General features: G+C 33.3%; 1 protein-coding gene across 1 annotated transcript in view; it reads left to right on the top strand.

Annotated features, from left to right (window-relative positions):
- The window catches only part of LOC114325162 (uncharacterized), a 102,497-nt gene that overhangs the window by 61,868 nt on the left and 17,177 nt on the right, over positions 1 to 23,452 (top strand). The window contains exons 2-5 of the mRNA XM_050650098.1: positions 1,867 to 1,960; positions 12,905 to 13,091; positions 18,612 to 18,842; positions 22,655 to 22,882. Coding sequence (XP_050506055.1) covers positions 1,883 to 1,960; positions 12,905 to 13,091; positions 18,612 to 18,842; positions 22,655 to 22,882 — 724 coding nt within the window. The 5' untranslated portion in view covers positions 1,867 to 1,882. The remainder of the gene's footprint in view (positions 1 to 1,866; positions 1,961 to 12,904; positions 13,092 to 18,611; positions 18,843 to 22,654; positions 22,883 to 23,452) is intronic.

Below are 23,452 nucleotides of genomic sequence, written 5' to 3'. Positions count from 1 at the left end.
GTGTTTTTCCTTTTTACTGTCCAATTTCTATAATCTGATCGATCCATCTTTTTCTTGGCCTCTCTTTCCTTCTTTTACCATATCTTTTTGATTCCATCACCTGTTTTGGTAGTCTTCCCTGGTCCATTCTGTTAATGGATCCAAACCATTTTAATTTTCTTTTTTTGATCTTTGTTATTATCGATTCCTGTTTCAGTCTTTGTCCAATATCCTCATTTCTCATTCTGTCCAATTTCGTCATTCCTACTATTTTTCTTAACTGCTTCATCTCCGCTGCGTTTATTGTAGGTACTGTCTATTTTCGCATTGTTTACCCATGTCTCACTTGCATATATTAAAGTTGGTAGAGATGTTGCGTTGCATACCTTCAGTTTTATTTCTTTATCTATTTCTTTCTTTCCAAATATTGTTTTAGTTGGTTCATAGTAGATCTTATTTGCATTTTTCGTCCTGTATAAGATTTCTTGGGCAGTTTATATACAACTAATATAATAAAAGTGGCATGCACCACTTGAACCTAACTTCAGTCCGTGACTAATAACCCGTGAAGTTAAACTATATATCGCTCTTCATCGATTGTCATTTGTTTCGGGCTTCTGTCATATGTTGTATAATCTGTGTATAATAATAATATACACGGATTATACGACATATGACAGAAGCTCGAAACAAATGACTGTGAATGAAAAGCCCTATTACTAACCTATTAAGCAACTATTACTTACGGGTATAGTAATGGGTGTTATTATATTCAAAAATAGTGAATAGTGAAAATATTATTAAAGGGTCGTAAAAAAATACTTATTTAATACAATTGTAACTTATATCAATAAACTAACTTCAAAAAATTTTGAAAAGATTTTTAACTGTAAAAATGGGTCGGTACATTTTTACGTTTACACCTTGTTTACTACGAATTTTGACGTTTATCATTTTTAGTTACATTGTTTTAGTTTAGTGACAATTGCCGTGTTTATTGGAAATTGTAACTTACATTGTGTTTATGTTATAAAGTTATATTGTTTTTAATATTATTACATATTACAAATATATAATTATATTATTATATTATATTATATTATATTATATTATATTATATTATATTATATTATATTATATTATATTATATTATATTATATTATATTATATTATATTATATTATATTATATTATATTATATTATATTATATTATATTATATTACGAATTATTATATTATATCATATAGTTAAGTGTAAAAATGTACAGTATAACTTTATAAAATGCCATTTCTCATTTAATTTTCGGAAACGAATAGAACTTAAACTGACTATTTCTTGTTGTATTTTTACAATACATAAGACAGCATTTGCTAATAGTAGGCAACCAATTATTAAGCAGCGTACTATTGGCGAACAATATTTGTTTTTGTTGATTACAATTTTAATCTCGTAGTTGATAGTTGATTACTTTTACTAATTTAAATAAAAAAAGTCTTACAAAAAGTATAGTATTCTACTCGCATGTAATGACTATTACTAACTCTGATAAATTACGACACGCACCTTCGGCTGGTGTCGCAAACTTCATCATTGTGAGTAATAACCATCATTACATGCTCGTTGAATAATATAGATACTATTTCTCTATATTCTGAAAGCTATTAATAAACTACTAAAAATAAAAAATCTAAAAAATTTACTTATATTGTACAAAGAAAAATAACTTTATACAACAAAAGTAAATTCGACTTCGTCATAAGTTTTTCTTTTTATTATGCCGCTTTGGACAGCGATAAGATGAACAGATGAACCAAACAGGACTATTTTTATTTAATTTTAAAAAAAGGTTTATTTTAAAATTATCAAAATAACAATTTTATTTTTTAGGCCGACCGTATAGAAGATGCATGTATTAGTAATCGCAACTATTTTACTTGCAATTGAAGCAAATTCAATACCAGTGACAAAATCAGACGATGAGGTAAGTAAATCAGTAATTAAAAAATGTATATCATACTTACTATTCGCTCCGTGCGTGACCATGGTGGGGATACAGGAAACTAGGCCAGCGACCGTATCGGAGAAATATAACAATTTTGGCGAATTTTTGTACTGTTGTACAAACATCCTGTATTCGCGGTATGCAAGTACTTGGAAGGGAAACGAGAAACGACCGTGCGCGAGTCGCGGAGAAATATTGCAACTATCTTAAATAATTCATATTGTCAATTGAAATTGTCAAATTGACGTATATTTCATACCTTCTGTCATTGAAGCAGAAACATTATATATTGCTCCACAATATCGATATGATATGCAATTATTATATAAAGGTAAATTTAATTAATTGTATTTTGCTTGCAGAACTGCATTTTAATAACTAATTTTATTTACTACATACAATTGTTTACGTTTGCATAACATAACCTGCATCTTATTTTTTCTTCTTATTATTTTTTTGGACTATGGCCTTGACAATTATCCAGTAACCAGGACTAATATAATTGGCCAATATAATTAAAAGTGCGAATAAAAATACAGAGCGTAGAAATAGGGGTCGCTTTGCCGAAATTGCACGGTCCCAATAGTCGATTCGCTAATTTGATATACAGTGTGATTGATTAGTGGGGTAAAGCTCAATAAATCCGCTTTAGTAATAGATAGCAATAAAAGTGAATAACAAAAATTGTAGCCCACTTTGAGCTTCGCATTACAAAATTAGTTAGAATGTTACAGGTTGTTCGATAACACAGTGGCAGACCAAACTTATGTTTTTTTTAAATGGAACACCCTATATTTTATTTTATATTCGAAATTATGTTAACTTTTCCATCACAAAAATATAAAGGATTGTTATGATATACAGGCTATTTACAAAGTTATTATTAGTATTATTAGTATCTTATAATACTATTGTGAGCAGCAGAAGTTAAATAAAGTTCAGAATCTTGAATTTAAAATGTATTTTAAGAATTTATAAATTAGACAATCTAATGACAATTTCAATTTTGTGTGTAACAGGATCTAGCAGTCTGTATCCGGCAGATGTTTCTGAATACGGAACAAAGATTTTTTCTTTACTTTTTTGGTCGAGTTTCTTCCGCTTTATTTTTGGAACATGAGCATATGTATAACATCCAAAGATACGTAGAATTGTAGGGTCAACTTTGTTTCCAGACCATTTTTCTTCTGGAGTTTTACCTTTCAATTTCTTGGTTGGTGATCTGTTTAATAAATATACTGCTGTGTTAGCAGCTTCCGCCCACATTTGTTTTTCAGCATTTACCTCGAACAGCATCGAACGTACTTTTTCGAAAATAGTGCGGTTGAACCTTTCGGCAACACCATTCTGTTCAGGACAATATGGCACAGTAAGTTCATGTTTCATGCCTTTGCTTTTTAAAAACTTGTTCATACGAGCATTGCAGTACTCACCACCATTGTCGCTTCTTAAAATTTTAATTTTTCTTTCAGTTTCAGTTTCGACTTCTGCACAAAATTATTGAAACTTCTCAGGAACTTCGTTCTTTGACTTCAAAAAATAACAAAATGCTTTTCTTGTATGGTCATCGATAAGGGTAAACAAATATTTTGAACCAGCATATGATGGAACCTCCATAGATACAGCTAGATCTGAATGAACCAAATCGAGTTTATTTTTAGCAACTTCTTTGTTTGGATTTTTAGGAAATGGTTTTGTGGCATGCTTTGCCTTAATACCTTTCGCAAAGCTCAGGTGTTTCTTGTTTTTCATAGTGTATACCAGTTGCCATACCATTTTTTAATAGATCCATGCTAAAATGGTTTAAATGACCCAATCTTTTATACCATAACATCTTTGAATTTTGAGGTTTAGCAATGTTAACTTTTTCCTTAGCCATTGTATTAAGTTTATACAATCCATCGAGATTTGTTGCTGTGGCTTCAGGTCTCTTCTTCACTGATATCTTTTGATTGTGAAAAAGTCTGCATCCATTGATGTCAAATACTGCAGACCAACCATTCCTTACTAAGGCGTTCACTGATAAGAGATTTACCGATAGGTTTGGTACATACCTTAAGTTTTGTATCAATTTTTCTTCTCGACTTTCTCTAAGTGTAACTGTAGCATTACCAGTTCCCTTTACTGTAAGCCTGGAGTCATTTGCCACCACAATCTCTTGGCCAGAATTTTTGTTGGTAATTTCTGTTAAAATTTTGTATTTTCCGGTCATGTGTGAAGATGCACCGCTGTCAACATACCATATATCGTCTTTTATGTTGATACCAAATGCAGCGAAACATGTTGTACCACCTTTTTTGTTACTTTTGCTTTGACATTTAATTCTTTCGGGCTATTTTTCCATTTTCTTCTTAGTACATTGATTTTTGTAATGTCCTTTGGATCCGCAACCCCAACAATGTGGTACTTTTTTAAATTTCTGCGCCGAGAGTGCATTGTCTTCTTCACGTTTACCTTTTTGCCATTTTTTGTCTTGCAAGAGTTTGGTCTTAACAAAATCAGCTGTAATGTCAACATTTGAATTTTCCAGAGCCATTACCATTGGGTCATATGCTTCTGAGAGACCCTGCAGCATAATTGCACCCAAAAATTCATAATCCATCGGTTTTCCAATAGAAGATAGTTGCTGACATAAGTCCATCGCTTCTTTTACATAATCTTCCATTGTACTAAAATTGGATAGTTTAATTGAACATAAATTTCGTAGTAAACGAAGTCGACGATGAAGACCTTTATCCTCAAATGCTTTTTCAAGTGCAAGCCATGTCTCTACAGCTATTTTGCATTGCATTACATGAGGATATGTACTCTTATCCAGAGAATGTATTATTTTTGAAAGTGCTTTCTCCTCGTGACGCTTTTATGCTGGATTGTCTAAATTAACAACATTATTGCCATCATTAGTATTATTACCAGCTGGTTGAGTCTCTGGCTGAACACAATACCATAAACCATCATACTTCAGGAGAGCAGTCATTTGGAATTTCCAGGTACTGTAATTTTCTCTGCCTCTGAGTTTTTCAACACTTCCAAATCCCGAATGATCATTTTCAGCCATCGTACAAAAAACAAATCTTTAAGTTTTTTCTTGCTGCAAAATATTCTTCTAACTGGAGCGGCCCATAACCTATTAGTATTATTAGTATCTTATAATACTATTGTGCGCAGCAGAAGTTAAATAAAGTTCAGGATCTTTAATGTAAAATGTAATTTTTGAATTTATAAACTTCAATAATTGTCATTAGATTGTCTAGTTTATAAATTCAAAAATTACATTTTAAATTCAAGATCCTGAACATTATTTAACTTCTGCTGTGCACATTAGTATTATAAGATACTAATAATACTAATAGTTATAACCAATTTTATATGAAAATCGTAACAAGTTCAACTCCCTGTATTAACAAAAATAAGCACAACAGCAATGGTTTATTAATGCCAGTTTTTTTTATTTATTGTCAATATTTTCAAGAATTATTGACATTGCTAAATTTCTTTATATCAATTACAGGATGAGTCAAAACGCAAGTACATTCTTTTCTCAGTAATGTTAAATGGAAAACCCTCTACTTTATATCATTATTGAAAAGTACCATTACCGTTCTTTAATTTTTATATAACATTCCCTATGTATAAATTTATTAGTTTTCGAGATATTTTCATTTTTCAGAGCAAATTATTTTAGACGTCTAAATTTATCTAAATTTTAGGTAAGCCATGACTGAATTGACAATTGACGATTACTGATTATCAATCCTGTAATTAATGTAACAATGTAGCAAATAAAGAAATAAAAATAATTTATTAGTAAAACATTTTACCAAAAAAACACAACCACATCATGCAACAATTTTGAAAAAATTAAAAACTACTTTTTTATGTAAATGTAACAAATAAAGAAAGAAACTTAGTAATAAATTTTACAAAAAAACACACAAACACAAAATACAACATTTTGTGAAGACAATTAAAAAATTAGAAGATACTTTATATAAAATATTTTTAATATTTAATTACATAAGGTGTTCAAATTTACCTCCTAACACATCTATGGACCCCTAAAAACGATCATTGAATGAGCTACTTACTCTACGAAGCATTTGTAAATTAACACATCGAAATACACTTTGTATTCTATTTTTCATCCCATCCCTTGATGTTGGAGGTATTTTATAAACTTCATTATTAAGGTAACCCCAAAAAAATCAGTCCAGTTTATTAAATTCTGGTGATTTGGGTGGCCACGCTACTGGTCCATTGAAAAATGAAAATATCTCGAAAATTAATAAATTAAGACATATGGAATGTTATCTAAAAATTAGAGTACGGTAATGATACTTTTCAATAGTGATATAAAATACAGGGTGTTCCATTTAAAATCACTGAGAAAATAATGTACTTGCGTTTTGACTCACCCTGTATTTGATATAAAGAAAATTAGCAATATCAATCATTCCTAAAAATTTTGACAATACGTAAAAAAATATGGTATTAATTAACCATTGCTGTTTTTCTTATTTTTATTTATACAGGGAGTTGAACTTGTTACGATTTTCATATAAAATTGGTAATAACTTTGTAAATACTCTGTATAACATAACAAATCTTTATATTTTTGTGATGGAAAGGTTAACAGGATTTCGGATTTAAAATAAAATATAGGGTGTTCCTTTTAAAAAAACATAAGTTTGGTCTGCCACTGTGTTATCGAACACCCTGTAACATTCTAACTAATTTTGTAATGTAAAGCTCAAAGGTGTACCTGATCTATTGAGCTTTATCCCACTAATCAATCACCCTGTATTGGCACCGTGCAAGTTCGGCAAAGCGACCCCTATTTCTACGCTCTGCAACTTTATTCGCACTTTTAATTATATTGTCCAAATATATTAGTCCTGGTTACTGGATAATTGTCAAGACCATAGCCCAAAAAAATAATAAGATGAAAAAATAAGATTCAGGTTATGTTATCAAAACGTAAATAATTGTATGTAGTAAATAAAATTAGTTATTAAAATGCAGTACTGCAATCAAAGTACAATTAATTAAATTTACCTTTATATAATAATTGCATATCATATCAATATTGTGGAGCAATATATAATTTTTCTGCTTCAATGACAGAAGGTATGAAATGTACGTCAATTTGACAATTTCAATTGATAATATGAATTAAATAAGATAGTTGCAATATTTCTCCGCGACTCGCGCACGGTCGTTTCTCGTTTCCCTTCCAAGTACTTGCACACCGCGAATAGTCGATTCGCTAAAATGCACTATATAGAAATAAACCAACCAAGACATGTTGAATACATGTTCGAGGAGCACTCCCAAATCATGATTTGGGAGTGCTCCTCGTGCTTGTTTATTTCTAGTGCATCTTTATGTTGATTGCAGTGTAGACAGTTGTGTCTCAGATTAGTGAATCGACTATAGCAAATGACTCATTCTAAATTAAGTTTACAGAATAGTATAAAATTGTATTCGCAAAATCATTATCAATTTGAATTTACAACAGAATATGTTACTCATTTTACATTATTTTTAGAAAATTATATTATCGTATTCCTGGAATCATTATTAGTTTTTTAATCATTTACATTGTTAATACATTAAGCTATAGTGTGTATTCCTAAAATCTTGGTCTGCCAGTTACAATAAATTCTATAAAATAGAGAGAAAAATAAAATTATTATGTCAAAATAGAGCCTTCCATAAAAAATATGAATGTAAACAAGGCTCGACGAAGGTACTTTGCCACTATAAATAACACATTTTTTGACATAATTATTTCTAAAATAAAAAAAATTGACTTACACTTAAGGAATTAGTAACTACACTTTAGAAGACCAAAAAATAAGCATTTTTTCAAGATTTTTTCCCAGAACCTTTATTAAAAATGGATATAAAACTTTTTACATATCAATATCTAATTCTTAGAGAATACAAAACATATATCTTTTTTCCATTTATGCACGTACACTAATGTATCCCGAATGAAGTACGTGCCTCCTAGTGGCGGGATACGGGCAACAATACATTGGCTTATAGGGCAGTCCTTACAGTAGGGATCCTGGCCTATACAGAAAAATGCAGGCGGGTGTGGGGTAATACTGCACTTTGGTTGCATTGGTGGTGTATTGGCTAAACGTGCAGGACAGGGCAGGGTATGGTGCTGATAGAAAAGGCATTCAGGCATCAAATATCCAAAAATCTTTTCAGGCCATAATAATGAAAAGACCTTCTCCAAACGAAATAAAAACTTATACTGAAATGATGGCATCTCCTGAGGTAAAATGTTCCGGAAGTAAAATGAGCCTCCATTCGGATCTCCGGGTGAGGACTATCTCAGGGGGAACACCATTACAGGTTAGAAAAATCAGGATAGGGTCTTGGAATCTTGGTAGTCTTACAGGTAAGAGTCTGGAGTTAGTGGATGCGCTCAAACGAAGAAGAGTTCAAATTGCTTGTATTCAAGAAACTAGGTGGAAAGGACAAAGGGCGAAAGAACTAGGTGATGGATATAAATTGTGGTATGTAGGGAGTAGTAACACTAGAAATGGAGTTGGTATAATTGCTGATAGTGAAATGAAAGATAACGTAGTAGAAGTTGTAAGAACGAGTGATAGAATGATGTCAGTGAAATTTGTAATTGATAAAGAGGTATTGAATGTTGTGTGTGTGTATGCTCCTCAAACAGGTCTGGGTGAGAATGAAAGAAGAGCTTTCTATGATCAATTGGGAGACATACTGAGTGATATTCCAGCGGAGGAGAAAGTTATAATAGGAGGTGATTTCAATGCACATGTGGGCCAAGCCAAGACAGGATATGAAACAATACATGGGGGATTAGGCTTTGGAACTAGAAATGAAGCTGGAGATGACATGCTAGAATTAGCAACAGCATTGGATATGGAGATTGTTAACACATTCTTTAAAAAGAGAGAAACTCAACTTATTACCTACAAAAGTGGACAACATCAATCCCAAATAGACTACTTCATGATAAGGAAAGAAGACATACGTGAATGCAAGGACTGCAAGGTAATAGTTAGTGAGACAGTAAGCCAACAACATAAGCTGCTTGTTCTGGACATCGAAGTAAAAAGCGAAACTAAACAAAAATATCGGAGAGGACCACAAAAAATCAAGTGGTGGATGCTAAAAGATGAGAAGGAAGGTCTATTCAGGGAAAGAATAGTAGAAAAAATATGTTGGAACATGAAAGGAAGCCCTAACACAATTTGGAGAAAAATGGCCAATATTATTAGAGAGACGGCTATTGAAATACTTGGGAAAACGTCAGGAAAAAGTTTGAAGATAAAGAGACTTGGTGGTGGTCAAATGAAGTACAAGGAAAAATAAAAGAGAAGAGAAAATTATATAAAAAGTGGCAAGAAACCAGATCGGACATAGATCTTCAAAACTATATGGTCGCCAAAAAGGAAGCGAAAGTAGCAGTAGCAAAAGCTAAAGCAGAAGCGTATTCAAACCTATACGATCAACTTGATACCAGGGAAGGCGAAACGAAGATATATAAAATAGCCAAACAGAGAGCAAAGAAAGCAAAAGATTTTAATCAGATTAGATGTATCCGAGATGAAAATAATAAAATACTAGTTCACGAAAGGGATGTCAAAAAGAGATGGAGAAAGTACTTTGACAGCTTATTAAATGAAGAATTTGACAGACAGCCTGTAGAGTCAACGGAGACAGTAGCAGCAATGGTCACCAAAATAACCAATGAGGAAGTGGCTCAAGCGCTTCAAAAAATAAAGAAAGGAAAATCGGTAGGACCAGATGATATTCCTGGGGAAGTATGGAGAGCATTGGGAGAGACAGGAACAAGGTGGCTAGCAGGTCTATTTAATAGAATTATGGAAGTTGGACAAATGCCAGACGAATGGAGAAGCAGTATACTGGTACCTGTTTACAAAAACAAGGGAGATATACAACAATGTACAAACTACAGGGCTATAAAACTGCTTAGCCACACCATGAAAATATGGGAAAGAGTAATTGATAGACGGATACGTGAAGAGACCGAAATATCCGAGAATCAATTTGGCTTTATGCAGGGTAGATCAACAACAGATGCAATTTTCACTATAAGGCAGTTGATGGAAAAATACAGGAGTAAAGAAACAAACGCTCATATGGTATTCATTGATCTTGAGAAAGCATATGATAGAGTTCCTCGAGAGATTCTGTGGTGGGCACTCAATAAGAAAGGAGTCCCTGGTGAATATGTAAAGATTGTGAGGGATATGTATGAGGGAGTAACGACTAGTGTTAGGACAGGTGTGGGAGAGACTGATAAATTTCATGTGAAAGTAGGATTGCATCAAGGTTCTGTGCTTAGTCCGTATTTATTCTCATTAGTTTTGGACCAGATAACAGCGAAAATACAGGGTAACATTCCATGGTGCTTAATGTAGGCTGATGATGTCGTGTTAGTAGGAAATAGTGAAAGAGACTTAGAACAAAAACTGGAACAGTGGAGACAAGCTCTGGAGGAAAAAGGTTTAAAACTTAGTAGGACAAAAACAGAGTATTTGGAATGTTCATTTAAAGATGGAGCTACTACAAATAAAATGGTATCTTTGGATGGTGAAATGATTGTAAAAAGCAATAGTTTTAAGTACCTAGGATCGGTATTACAGAGTAATGGAGAAATAGATGGAGATGCATGCAGTAGAATTAGGGCTGGATGGATGAAGTGGAAAGAAGCGAGTGGTGTGTTGTGTGACAGAAAAATTCCAATGAAGCTGAAGGGAAAATTCTATAAAACAGCCATAAGACCAGCTATGATGTACGGAACTGAATGTTGGGCAGTGAAAAAGAAAGAGGAACAGCGAATGCATGTGGCGGAAATGAGAATGCTTAGATGGATGAGTGGAGTGACAAAGAAGGATAAAATTAGAAATGAGTATATTAGGGGAAGTCTAGGTGTGGCACCAATTGATGCCAAAATGAGAGAGCATAGGTTAAGATGGTTTGGTCATGTTCAACGTCGAGACGTTAACCACCCAATACGAAGAATAGCTGAAGTGCAGATTCCTGGAAGGAGTAGGAGAGGAAGACCAAAGAAGACCTGGGGGGAGACGATAAGGCAGGACATGTTGGTAAAGGGGATTAACATTGATATGGCCCAAGATAGAATTGTGTGGAGAAATGCAATTAGGGAAGCCGACCCCGCATAGGGATAAGGCAAAGAGAATGATGATGATGCACGTACACTAATATTGTAGAGGGCGCCAAAGTCGAGGCCTCCAAAAAAAGTAGTTCCGATGGCGGACAGTTAATCTCAGGATTGGGATCTCTGAAACAAAAAAATCGTACGGTGTTTGAAGAATAAAGGTTTCTTACGTGACAATTTACCACCGTTAGTGAAAAATTCCGCAAAAAAAAGATTTTACGGAAATCTGAAAAAAAATTTTGAAAAAATCACCCGTTTTTCTTCAATTTTTCATGGTAAAAAATATTTATTTTTTATTTTTTAGTCATATTGTGGTAAATTGTCGCGTAAGAAACCTTCCTTTTTCAAATGCAGTAAGATTATTTTGTTTCAGATATCCCAATCCGGAGATTAACAGTCCGCCATCATTTTTTGAGGCCTCCACTTTTTTCCCTCTACAATATTAGTGTAAGTGCATAAATGAAAAAAGATATATTTTTTGTACTCTCTAAGAGTTAAGTATTAATATGCAGAGAAAGTTTTATGTTCATTTTTAATAAAAGTTCTGAGAAAAAAATTCTTGGAAAAAATGAATATTTTTGGTTTTCTAAAGTGTACTAGTACCTTAAGAGGCAACATCAGCGCGCGGAAAACGCGATCCAAGATTGCAGCTTTCATTTGGAATATTTTTTCGAGATATTTCGCACATCTATTCGTAATGTAGTAAAGAATGGCGGTACAGAGCCCAATTTGAGAAATATGTTATTATCTGGAAATTACTCTATAATTAAATAAAATATCAAAAAACGAGTCTGTACCGCCATTAAGAAGAACAAAAATATACTCTTTCGAGTATTTTTGTTTCAGGTTGGAATTACTTGAAATCAAACTTGACTGACTTAGCAACTTTTAGCGCGCCTATGAGTATAATAATTATTGTTAACATAATACTGTCCCTCCCGCTCTTGATAGCATACATAGTGTCACCGTCACTGTCGTACAGCTGACGCACTGTTGCCGCACTGTTGAAAGTTCACAGAACTTTCGAAAAAAAAATATTAAAGACGCGCTGATGTAGCCTCTTAAGCAATTTATACAAAAATAATATAGTCGATGAGACATTCATTTACCTTGGAAATTCGAATGTGTTTTTTGTAAGTCTTATTCTAAACAACACCTCAGATCTATTGAGTACACCTTGTATATACCTTGAACACACCAATAACCACATACTATTTAGATACAAAAGTTTTCTGTTGGAATTTACCAACTGAACAGACGGGATCGTGAATTGTAAGTTTTTGAATTCCCTCTTGTCTTCTTCGCTTCAGCATCCATCTGACCTGCAAATTTTAGAAGCCATGGAGGTGTTACCAAGGAAATTGACCAATAAGTTTTCAATTTAAAAATCTTTTAGTAATATTTTAATATTTTTAAATATTATTAATATTGCTATTAGGATTGAAAACTACTTCATCTTTCAATTGCCAGATGACGCTAGTCACCTAGTCCATTCACGTCAGTTGAGGTGTGGGAGATAAACTCTCGGTGTTGGTCACTTGGAGTAGAGAGCAGCATGCCTACGCCTCTCCGATGATGACTCCAATAAGAGTCGAAAATCGTCGATTCAGAATACTGGACTGCGCTCCGTATTCTAAGTGAAAAATAAGATTGTTTTGCCTTCGCATTGCAACTGAATAAAAATGGAAGTTTTATTTTATTTTTACATACTATTTATTTTGTAGGCATTTAAATTTCCAATCACGTTTGAGAATGGTAGAATAGGCGTAAACTTCCTAGGATTTCACGCTTCAGCTGGTTTAGGAGGTTTATTAACAGGTAATAGTGCAGACGGTGGCTTACATGCGGAAGCTGGAACTCCGTTTGGGCAAAGAGCTTGGGCTGGATTAGGAGGAGATATAAATGGCGCAGGTTTGTGATTATTTAAATTCTACCATTATTTGATACAGACGGTCTACTTTTCAATTAGACACATGCACTATAAACGGCAGCACTGCTTTCTCGTTGCCCACCTGATGTACCCATAGATATAAAAATACGTAGATTAGGCAAGATACGAAAAATAGCGTAACGCGGAGCAGTTCGGGTCGGTGGTCTATCTATCTCTCTCTCTACCGACGCTTAGCTTTCTCTCTATAGCATATAATGGCGGCTACCGCTGTGTCTGCTAGACCACTGTACTTGATATTGGCGTTACACCTCGATGCATTAAGCGGCCTATAACTAGCCTGATCTATTGTTAATTTATCTATGGATGTACCCGATTCGCGACGATTCGTTCAGTCATTCGTCATTCTACAGCGGCAATATAACTCATTATCATAAGCAATGTTGCCGGATTTTAGCGCTTTCATCATTGGGGAATATCTAATCGAACAGTAAACAGTCTGTATAACAATGACAACAAATAACAACCTCATTTTATGTACAAATTTACCTTAGTCACTATCTACCAGTATCTTCCAATTTTCTTGACTTAAAATATAGATCATAAAAACAAATTAAAGCTGATGTTGTCTGTGAGCGCTTCCGCCATAATTTCAAAAGGTTTTCGAAAGTTGGAGGAGAAACAATAACTCACACATCATTTAACATTTTTTTCTTTTTTTTTAAGGTTATATTTAAAGGTTATTAATTCCAAAGAATATGGTTGTCTTGGGCGGATTATGTAGAGCTAAGAGATGTTTTCAAATCAGCTCTTCCCATCGGCCTAAAGAGAAAAGTCTTTGAGCAATGTATGCTGCCGGTTCTAACCTAGAGTGCGGAAGAGCTAACGCTCCCTAAGACATCCGCAAACAAAATTCGAACAACACAGAGGGCAATGGATTGGATCACGTTGGGATTAACCCTGAGAGACCGAATAAATCCGACGCAATCAAAAGAATTTCGATCTTAAAATTGAACTGGCCAGGGCACGTCGCGAGAACAAAGGATGGCAGGTGGACAAAAGGTATTCTTAAGTGGAGACCCAAACAAGATGCCTTTCGAAATAGAGTACTACGCCCAACAAGATGAACAGATGACCTGAAGCGGATATACCAAAATTAGACGCAAGCAAAATTACGTTCAGCAGTGGACGAGTATAGGCTGAATGATGATGATGATTTCAAAAACTACTCAAGTTTACCACTGAGTTTCCTAACCATTGGATGTTTTGGTCAATTAAACTAACTACTACTTAAACTAATATTCTAAGCTACCTCTATTTATCTACATACCTACCTTAGCCATTATCTTCCAATATCTTCCAATTTTCTTGATTTAAAAATAGCTCGTTAAAAAATTTAAAGTACAGTGGAACCCCGATAAGTCGGCCTCCGATAACCCGGAAGTCTGGCTAACCCGATCCGATTTTCATCAGACAAAACAAACATGTTTTCTCTTTGACTGAGTCTTTTACCAAGAAATGAACAATACTGTATATTATAAATGTACGTAATTTAGCTGTACTGTGCATATGTATTTCATGTTTTTGCAATTATAATCGCGTTTATCTGTAAGTATACCGTGATTTATTAATTTTTACCATATTCTTCGGCTAACCCGGATTTTCGATAACCCGGATAGGCCGCGGTCCCGATTAATCCGACTTATCGAGGTTCCACTGTAGATATTTTCGGTGAGCGCTTCTGCCAGAATTTCAAAAGGTTTTTGAAAGTTTGCGAAGAAACAATGACCCAAATTATTAATTTTTTTTTCTTCTTTTAAAGGTTATATTTAAAGGTTATTGCTTTAAAAGACTCCTCAAGTTCATCAATGAGTTCACTAACGATTGGATGTTTTGGTGAATTAAACTAATATTCTAGGTTACCTCATTTTATTTACATTTTTACCCTAGCCCTAGCCACTGTCTACCAATATCTTCTAATTTTCTTGACTTAAAAATAGCTCGTAATAGTTATTTATGTACCAAGTCAGTAAAGTGACTCTTTATCGAACGAGTCTGATATTACGAGCAGAGGGAGCGAAGCGAGCGAGGCGAGTAACAGACGAGTTCGATAAAGGATTTTTACTGACGTGGTGCATACAAAATTTTACTGCCAATCATAAAAAACATTAACACTTAACACTTACTTAATTACATCTTTCTAATGAAAAAAAAAGTGTGCGTTCTTTGTACGCACGTAAGAAGTTATACTTCTATTATTATGATTTGAACGAAATAAATATATTTTAAACAGTGTAATATATTTCTAGTTAAATATTAAACTAATTTTAATACTTAAAATAATACCAAAAATTTCGCAAAATAATAGCCTTTCGCAGTTGCTTTTCCTTTGATGAATCGTAGAAAATCTAAATATTTAAATATATTTACTAACAAATTATCAGTAAATGTCTCTCACCGTCCTATAATATAATCGAATTAACAAAAACACCATTTCAAATTTTATTTGCATTATTACCTAACTTAAAAGATTTAAGATTTTTTTTAAGTTAGACGAAATAAAAATTTTGTATGGCAGTAATGACAGAATGCTTTGGATGACGACCAGTTTCGATGTTTAATCGATAGTTATTATCAATATTGAATACCTACCTAATTACTAAATCTTGTAGTTTTGATTTAGGTATGTTGTATGCATATTATAATTAATACTACAGAATTTCACTTTTTGATATTTAATTAATAATAACGTAAATTTTGTACAATATTTTTAATAATTAAAGTAAATAAATTTTAAGTTCACTCAAATAAATAATCGATTACTGCTATCGACCAGTTACATTAAATCTTGGTTAATTTAATTCATAATCGCGGCAGGTAAAGTAAAATTCTTCTTTCAGTACAAGAAAGTGTTACTTTACTGCCGCAAATGAGGGCAAATGAGTACAATAATTAATGACTGAAGTGACGGTTGGCGATAAAAACATTTAACAAAGGGATATTTTCAGTGTTTCCGTCATAATTTCAAAAGGTTTTCTAAAGTTGGCGGAAAAACAATCGCCCAAATCATTGCACATATTTTTTTTCTTTTTTTCAACGTTATATTTAAAGGCTATTGATTCTAAAAAATTCCTCAACTTCTCCACTGAGTTTCCTAACGATTGGATGTTGTGGTGAATTAAACTCATATTCTAAGGTACCTCATTTTATCCACATATTTACCTTAGCCACTATCAACCAATATCTTCCAATTTTCTTGACTTAAAAATAGTTCATAAAACTATTTAAAGAAAATATTTTCAGTGAGCACTTTCGCCAGAATTTCAAAAGGTTTTCGAAAGTTGGTGGAAAAACTTGGCAAGAAGATATTTTCTGTGTGCGCTTCCGCCAGAATTTCAAAAGCTTTTCGAAAGATGGCCCAAATTATGCACATATTTTTGTTTCTCTTTTATAAAAAATTAAATATTAAAATTAAAAATTAAAATATGCAAAAACACGTCAAATTTATTTGTGAGGACATTTTGTAGACCAGTTTTCAACTAAATTATATCAACCTTCCAGCGGGGGCGGACAAAACCCCCAAAATATTTCATGGAAATGGGGTTTAGTGATATCTTATTTTAATGATCGTTCAACCACCTCTTCAAAAATACCACATACATTATATTTCTTTTTAGTACTTTTTTTTATTTAGAACCATTCTATACATCTCGCAGTATTGCGTAGTGCGATCAACCGAAATTTGCAGCCCTTTTCTGCTGTCTGCAAGGAGTATTGTATCGTATGCGTATCTAAGATTATTCACTAGTGTTCCGGTAATTGATATGCCTTCATTGATGTCTTCTAATAATTTTTCAACATTTTTTCTGGGCATATACAGGGTGAATGATTAGTGTGATAAAGCTCCGTACATCCGCTATAGTAATAGATAGCAATAAAAGTTAAAAACAAAAATTGTAGCCAACTTTAAAATTCACATTACAAAATTATTAAAATAGAATGTTACAGGGTGTTCGGTAACATAGTGGCAGACCAAACTTTTGTTTTTTTTTAATGGAACACCCTGTATTTTATTTTGTATTCGAAAACCTGTTAACTTCTCCATCACAAAAATATAAATGTTTGTTATGTTATACAGGGTATTTACAAAGTTATAACCAATTTTATATGAAAATCGTAACAAGTTCAACTCCCTGTATAAATAAAAATAAGCACAAAAATAAACAGCTATGGTTCATTGGTGCCATATTTTTTAATTTATTGTCAGAATTTTCAAAAATGATTTATATTGCAATTTTCTATACATCAAATACAGGGTGAGTCAAAAGGCAAGTACATTATTTTCTCAGTAATGTTAAATGGAACATTTTTATCATTTTACATCACTATTGAAAAGTACCATCACCGTACTTTAATTTTTATATAACATTCCCTATGTCTAAATTTATTACTTTTCGAGATATGTTCATTTTTCAATGGACCAGTAGCGTGGCCACCCAGATCACCAGAGTTTAATAAATTTTACTAATTTTCTTTGGGGTTACGTTATGAATTAGGTTTATAAAATACATCCAACAATAAGGGATGAGATGAAAACTAGAATACAAAGTGTATTTCGAAGTGTTAATTTATAAATGCTTCGTAGTGTATGTAACTCATTCAATGACCGTTTTAGGCGTACATAAATGTTTAGAAGGTCAATTTGAACATTTTATGTAATTAAATATTTAAAATATTTTAGTAAAGTAACTTTTAATTTTTTCAAAAATAAAATACAGGGCGCTCTATTTAAAATTACTGAGAAAATAATGTACTTGCGTTTTGACTCACCCTGAATTCAATATAAAGAAAATTAGCAATATCAATCATTTTTGAAAATTCTGACAATAAATAAAAATGTATGGCATCAATAATCCATTGCTGGTGTACTTATTTTTATTTATACAGTGAGTTGAACTTGTTACAATTTTCATATAAAATTGGTTATAACTTTGTAAATAACCTGTATAACATAATAAACTTTTATATTTTTGTGAGGAAGAAGTTAACAGGTTTTCGAATATAAAATAAAATGTGGGGTGTTCCATTTAAAAAAAAAACATAAGTTTGGTCTGCCACTATGTTATCGAACACCCTGTAACATTTTAACTAATTTTTTAATGTGAAGCTCAAAGTTGGCTACAATTTTTGTTATTTACTTTTATTGCTATCTATTACTATAGCGGATCTACGGAGCTTTATCACACTAATCAATCACCCTGTAGTAAAAAGTAGAGGGGATATTACACATCCTTGTCGTACTCCTCTTCTTATTGGAATATTTTTAGATTTTTGTTGGTCTACTCGAATTGTGGCTTTCTGATATCGGTATAAATTTGAAATGATTCTCACATCCTGATCATCTATTTATGTGTTCCGTAATATATTTGCGAGCCTTTTGTGTTGTATTTTGTCGAAGGCTTTCTCAAGGTGAACCAGACATATAAATACGTCACAGTTGACATCTAGACACCTTTTTATAATATTGAAAATTTATTTTAAAGGTAGATCAGGGGGAGGTCTATATGCAGGAGCTACTGCATTAAATGGACTAGGTGCTGTAGCGGGATTAGATGGAAATGCTGGTCCTGAGGGTTACAATGGTAGATTGTATTCAGGAACTTCTAGAAGAGGGTTAAGAGTAAAGCAACGGATAATTGGACAAGGGCTACCTCCACCAGATGAGCAAACTGTTGTACAAGAAGACAGTAAATTTCCAGAGAACCAAGTTCCAGGTAAACGAAATTAACTTATTATATACTGTATAAAAATTTAATTAATAAATAGCTGTTATTTGTTTTGTAATCATAACTGAATTATCATCATCATTATATCTACACACCTAGCGAAGTTATTGTCGCTCTCTATGGGCTCTTCCGATTCATTCGCCCTAGGGAATCAGTCCACTTTAACATTTTGGTTTTACAATAATTATTGGTTGTATGACTTGACGTCTTCTACAATATTTCTCAATTCGTTCCTGTTTTTATCTGTGGTTGTCCATTCTCTATCATCTTCTTAACGTCTGCAATTATCTGGTTTTCCCATCTGGTTTTCAGTCTTTACCTTGGTCTGCCTAATGCTGGTCTCCATTTGGTGATTTTTTGATAACTGCTAATGGATTTCTCGTTTCCATAAAATATGTCCCATCCATTTGAGTCTCTGTACCTTGATAAATCTGACGATATCTTCTCCTTTCAAGAGTTCTCTTACTTCGTAGTGCATCAGTTTTCTAGATTCATTAAAACCTACATTTTAGTGAGTCTGCAGTCTCTATTATTCTCAATTTTTCCTTATCTTTATATATTAAGCACCTTACTTAAGCAACATATGTGATTACTGGTCTAACTGCTGCTCTCTAAATTTTCAGTTTAGTATTCTGAGTAAGCTTCTTATCTTTATAAAGGAAGTTGAATTTCTAGTAGGATATAATATGGCGGGTGTATGTGAAAAGGGATATAAGTCAAAAAAGTATAATTTTGGGAAAACGGGTTTTTTGTAATTTTTGTGACGTAAATGCAATACAATATTATTTTTCAATAAAATGTGTATTATCTTATGTGTATGACTTAATTATGTCGCAACAACATATTTTTTGTAGCAAATATTGAGTATATCGAATATTTTTTGAAAAAAATAGAACATATACCTTTTTTCACAAACTTTTTTTATTAAAACCTAGGTACAAACAAAACATATCTAATCTAAAAACGTCTAAACAATAATAAATTACTAGTAATAATTATTATTACTAGTAATTTATTATTCGGTAATTACCCTCTGCTAGTTATCCCCGTGGTCAGATGCATCTGGAAAATATCCCTTACACTATCTGTAGTAGGCAAGATTTTGTAGAAGTCATGAAAGGTTTGATTTATATATGGCAACAACTCAATTAGGTTCTTTTTTTCTCTTTACTAATCGCATTGGCATTTTTGTAAGACATTGGTACGTTAACATGCCGCGGCCACTCTTTTCCTTTTCTTAAATAATTTAAAGATTGAAATGGCTCTTCTTCTCTTAGGGATGTTTTGTATAATATTTGGCCAGGAACATTGGTATATCATAACCATTTAATGTCCTTCCACATAACTTTCTGCCCATCTTCATTAATTTTTCTTTGCTGGAAAACTGATTTGAGAAGAGCAGAGTATTCAAAAAAGTCGGAAATGTCCATTTCAGTTACGTCAAAGGGTCTTACGACACCACAAAGCCTTACGAGATTCATCCAATCTCTTGGATGTTCAATGGGACGAGGATATCGGTTTTCCTTTTTTTCGATAATCGAGTGGTCGCTGTCACACTCCATATGAGTGTAACCAGGAGTTAAGAATTTATGGTCAATGTGTTCAAGACTGGAATGTTCTTTTAACGCAAGCATGAACATGACAGATACATAACAATTCTTGTTTTGTCCAGCACATGTATCTGAATAAAATGTAATTGTTTTGGTCGTGGATGGAAGCTGTTTAACGTGTTTGCTTAGAAACGATGCTATTTGATTTTACGCCTCTTGTGGCAATGGCTTCGTGCCACATTTAACAGAAAGTATGTTGATATTTGCATCTGTGGAGGGTAAGGTTAAATGTCCAAAGTTGCCTTTTGTAATAAGCAACTGATGTCTGTAGATTCGGAGTTGGAAGGCACTACTGAAGGTCAAAGCTATATACTAACTTTGAAGGGTCTTGACGTGAGCTTTTGCTGTCTGCCTTTTTTGCATTATAAGCCATTTCAGCTTGTTACTGGTGTTCATCTAATTCCTTTTTTATGTTTTGTAAGTTTTCGTCTGCCTCAGCAGCTCTAATTAACATATTATATCAATCACATGTGGCGCATGTGTCTTTTTTGGGCATTTTAATTTTTAAGTTTAACGAATGAAAGACGCTTTCGTAAATAAATCGTGAAACAGGTTGTTTATCAACATGAATCCATTTTTTTATATTCCTGATAAAGTTCAGAAAGCGTATAAGTTGAAGGAAGGTATCTCATACCTGTATCTTTTCTACAGTAGTGACTTTCATAAGAAGGTATTGACTTAAAATGTTGCTCTACCAAATTCCTATCCGAATCTGAAATTGTGCTTGATGTTGCCAAGCCTCTTCTATCATCATGACAAACACTTCAACTATTCCGTTTAATGTTTATTTACAATTACTGATACCAGGCAAGTTTACTCCGCTGTTATGAAATTTTAACACTATTGACATTTACGAAATTTTGACACTATTGGCATTTCATAGGTTAATTAAGTTATATCGGCGATTTATTTTGTTTTCTGCGTTTTTCCTTTAATTTTTAAATTTTTAGTCCGCTTTTATGTAAAAAAGAGTTGTTTTTAAAGCTATAGTATAATATAATATTTATGGATTATCGTCGAAGCCCCACATGATCAATCAAAAAAGAAGATGTATTTGGTGATTTTTCTAGTGACATTATTATGTGTAAATCTGTCTTTTGAGTTTACTAGTCCTGGTTTAAAAGCAGGGTATAGAATTTTGAAATTTGTAAAAAAAAAATTTGGGCGTAAAAATAGTACCCAAAAGTACCCGAAGTACCCAAAACTTTAATTAAATAAGTGATACACAATTTATGTTTGATTTCTAGATTAAAAAAAATGCTTTTTACACATTTGAATCTGGCGAATGAATCGAAGTATCTTATATCGTATATTAGACTTGAGGCTTACTTGGGATCAGTAAATAGAACAAATAACCAAGAGAGCGGTAACTACACAATTACATAATGCATCAGTGATATGGTGGCCAAAGGTGCAGCAAAAAAGTTCCATCGTAAAACTAAGTAAGGTGCAAAGACATGCTTTCCTGGAAATCACAGGTACTATGAGGGGTATACCGACGGCAACTATGAATTCTCTACTAGATCTATCTCCCTTCTTCACATATAATCGATATTATAATCATTAAGAGAGGAAGCCAGGATGGCATATTATAGATTGCCAAAAAACCTAACCCAAGCAACGTACCAGTTAGATTAGGACATAGTATTATAATAAATGAAAGTAGGGATGCAAATTGATGATAATTTTTGACCATATACAAGCAGCCTGATACAAGCCTGAAGTATCTTTCCAAGTGTACATTCGCCAACGAGAGGTATGAGGTAAAAGAAATTCTCGACGTAGACTATTAAATCTGATATACAGACGACTCTAAATTATGAAAGATTAGGTGCAGGAATATTCGGTAATGGTAGAAAGAAATTTACGCGGCTCTATTTCCCTATGACAATATACCTCTGTATTTCAAGCAGAGATTTTTACAACCGGGCAGTATGCAAGAGAAATTAATATGAGAGCTTTCGAACTGAACTGGATAAATATTATGCACAGATAGTCAAGCAGCTAATGGAGCTCTCATAAACATTAAGTGTGGTAAACTGGTGGAGCATAGCAATTACAATGATATGGGTTCCAGGTTATCAGGGAATTTATGGAAATGAAAGAGCTGATGATTAATGTGATACATATTAAACATATTATGTGCTCTAATTCAACTATTAATAATAATGATTATAATGTATTTTAAAGGTAGATCAGGGGGAGGCCTATATGCAGGAGCTTCATTACCAGGAATCGGCGCTGTAGCGGGCTTGGATGGTTACGCTGGTCCTGAAGGTTACAATGGTAGAGTGTATCCGGGACTTTCTAGAAAAGAGCTAAGAAAAAGGCAACGGTTAATTAAACAAGGGCTACTTCCACCAAATGTGCAAACTTATGTACTTGAAGAAAATAAATTCCCAGAGGAACAAGTACCAGGTAAACGAAATTAACTTATAGTGTATAAAAATCGAATTAGTTAATGCTGTTATCCATTTTGTCATGATCATCATCATCATCATCATCATCATCATCATCATCATCATCATCATCATCCACCCTTCTGAATCCAAAGTTGAACAAAAGCCTCTCCTAATTTCTTCCAGTTTTGTCGGTTTTCCCTGCAACCAATTTCCAGCAACCCTTTTGACGTCATCTGTCCAGCGTGTAGGTGGTCTACCTCTACTTCTTCTGTCTTCTCGTGGTCTCCACACTGTAATTTTTTGGGTCCACCTCCCATCCTTCATTCTGACTACATGGCCCGCGCAATTCCACTTCAGCCATGCTATATCTGTGACGCCTGTCTCTGAGAGTCAGTCCATGTAGTGACCGTTCCATTCTTCTTTGGGCCACTCTTTAAGTTTGGTTGTTGTAGCCTGGGTTAACGATAGTGTTTCGGCGCCGTAAGTCATGACTGGACGCACACATTAGTCGACGTCTGCTTGTTCAGATAATTTGGCATATTGCTCTTGAAGATGTCTAATATAGATCCATATGCGGCCCATGCTA

This window comes from Diabrotica virgifera, chromosome 5, assembly GCF_917563875.1.
Source record: "Diabrotica virgifera virgifera chromosome 5, PGI_DIABVI_V3a".
Taxonomy (NCBI): domain Eukaryota; kingdom Metazoa; phylum Arthropoda; class Insecta; order Coleoptera; family Chrysomelidae; genus Diabrotica; species Diabrotica virgifera.
Note: the sequence above shows the minus strand (reverse complement) of the source record. Positions and strands in the feature narration are given on the sequence as shown.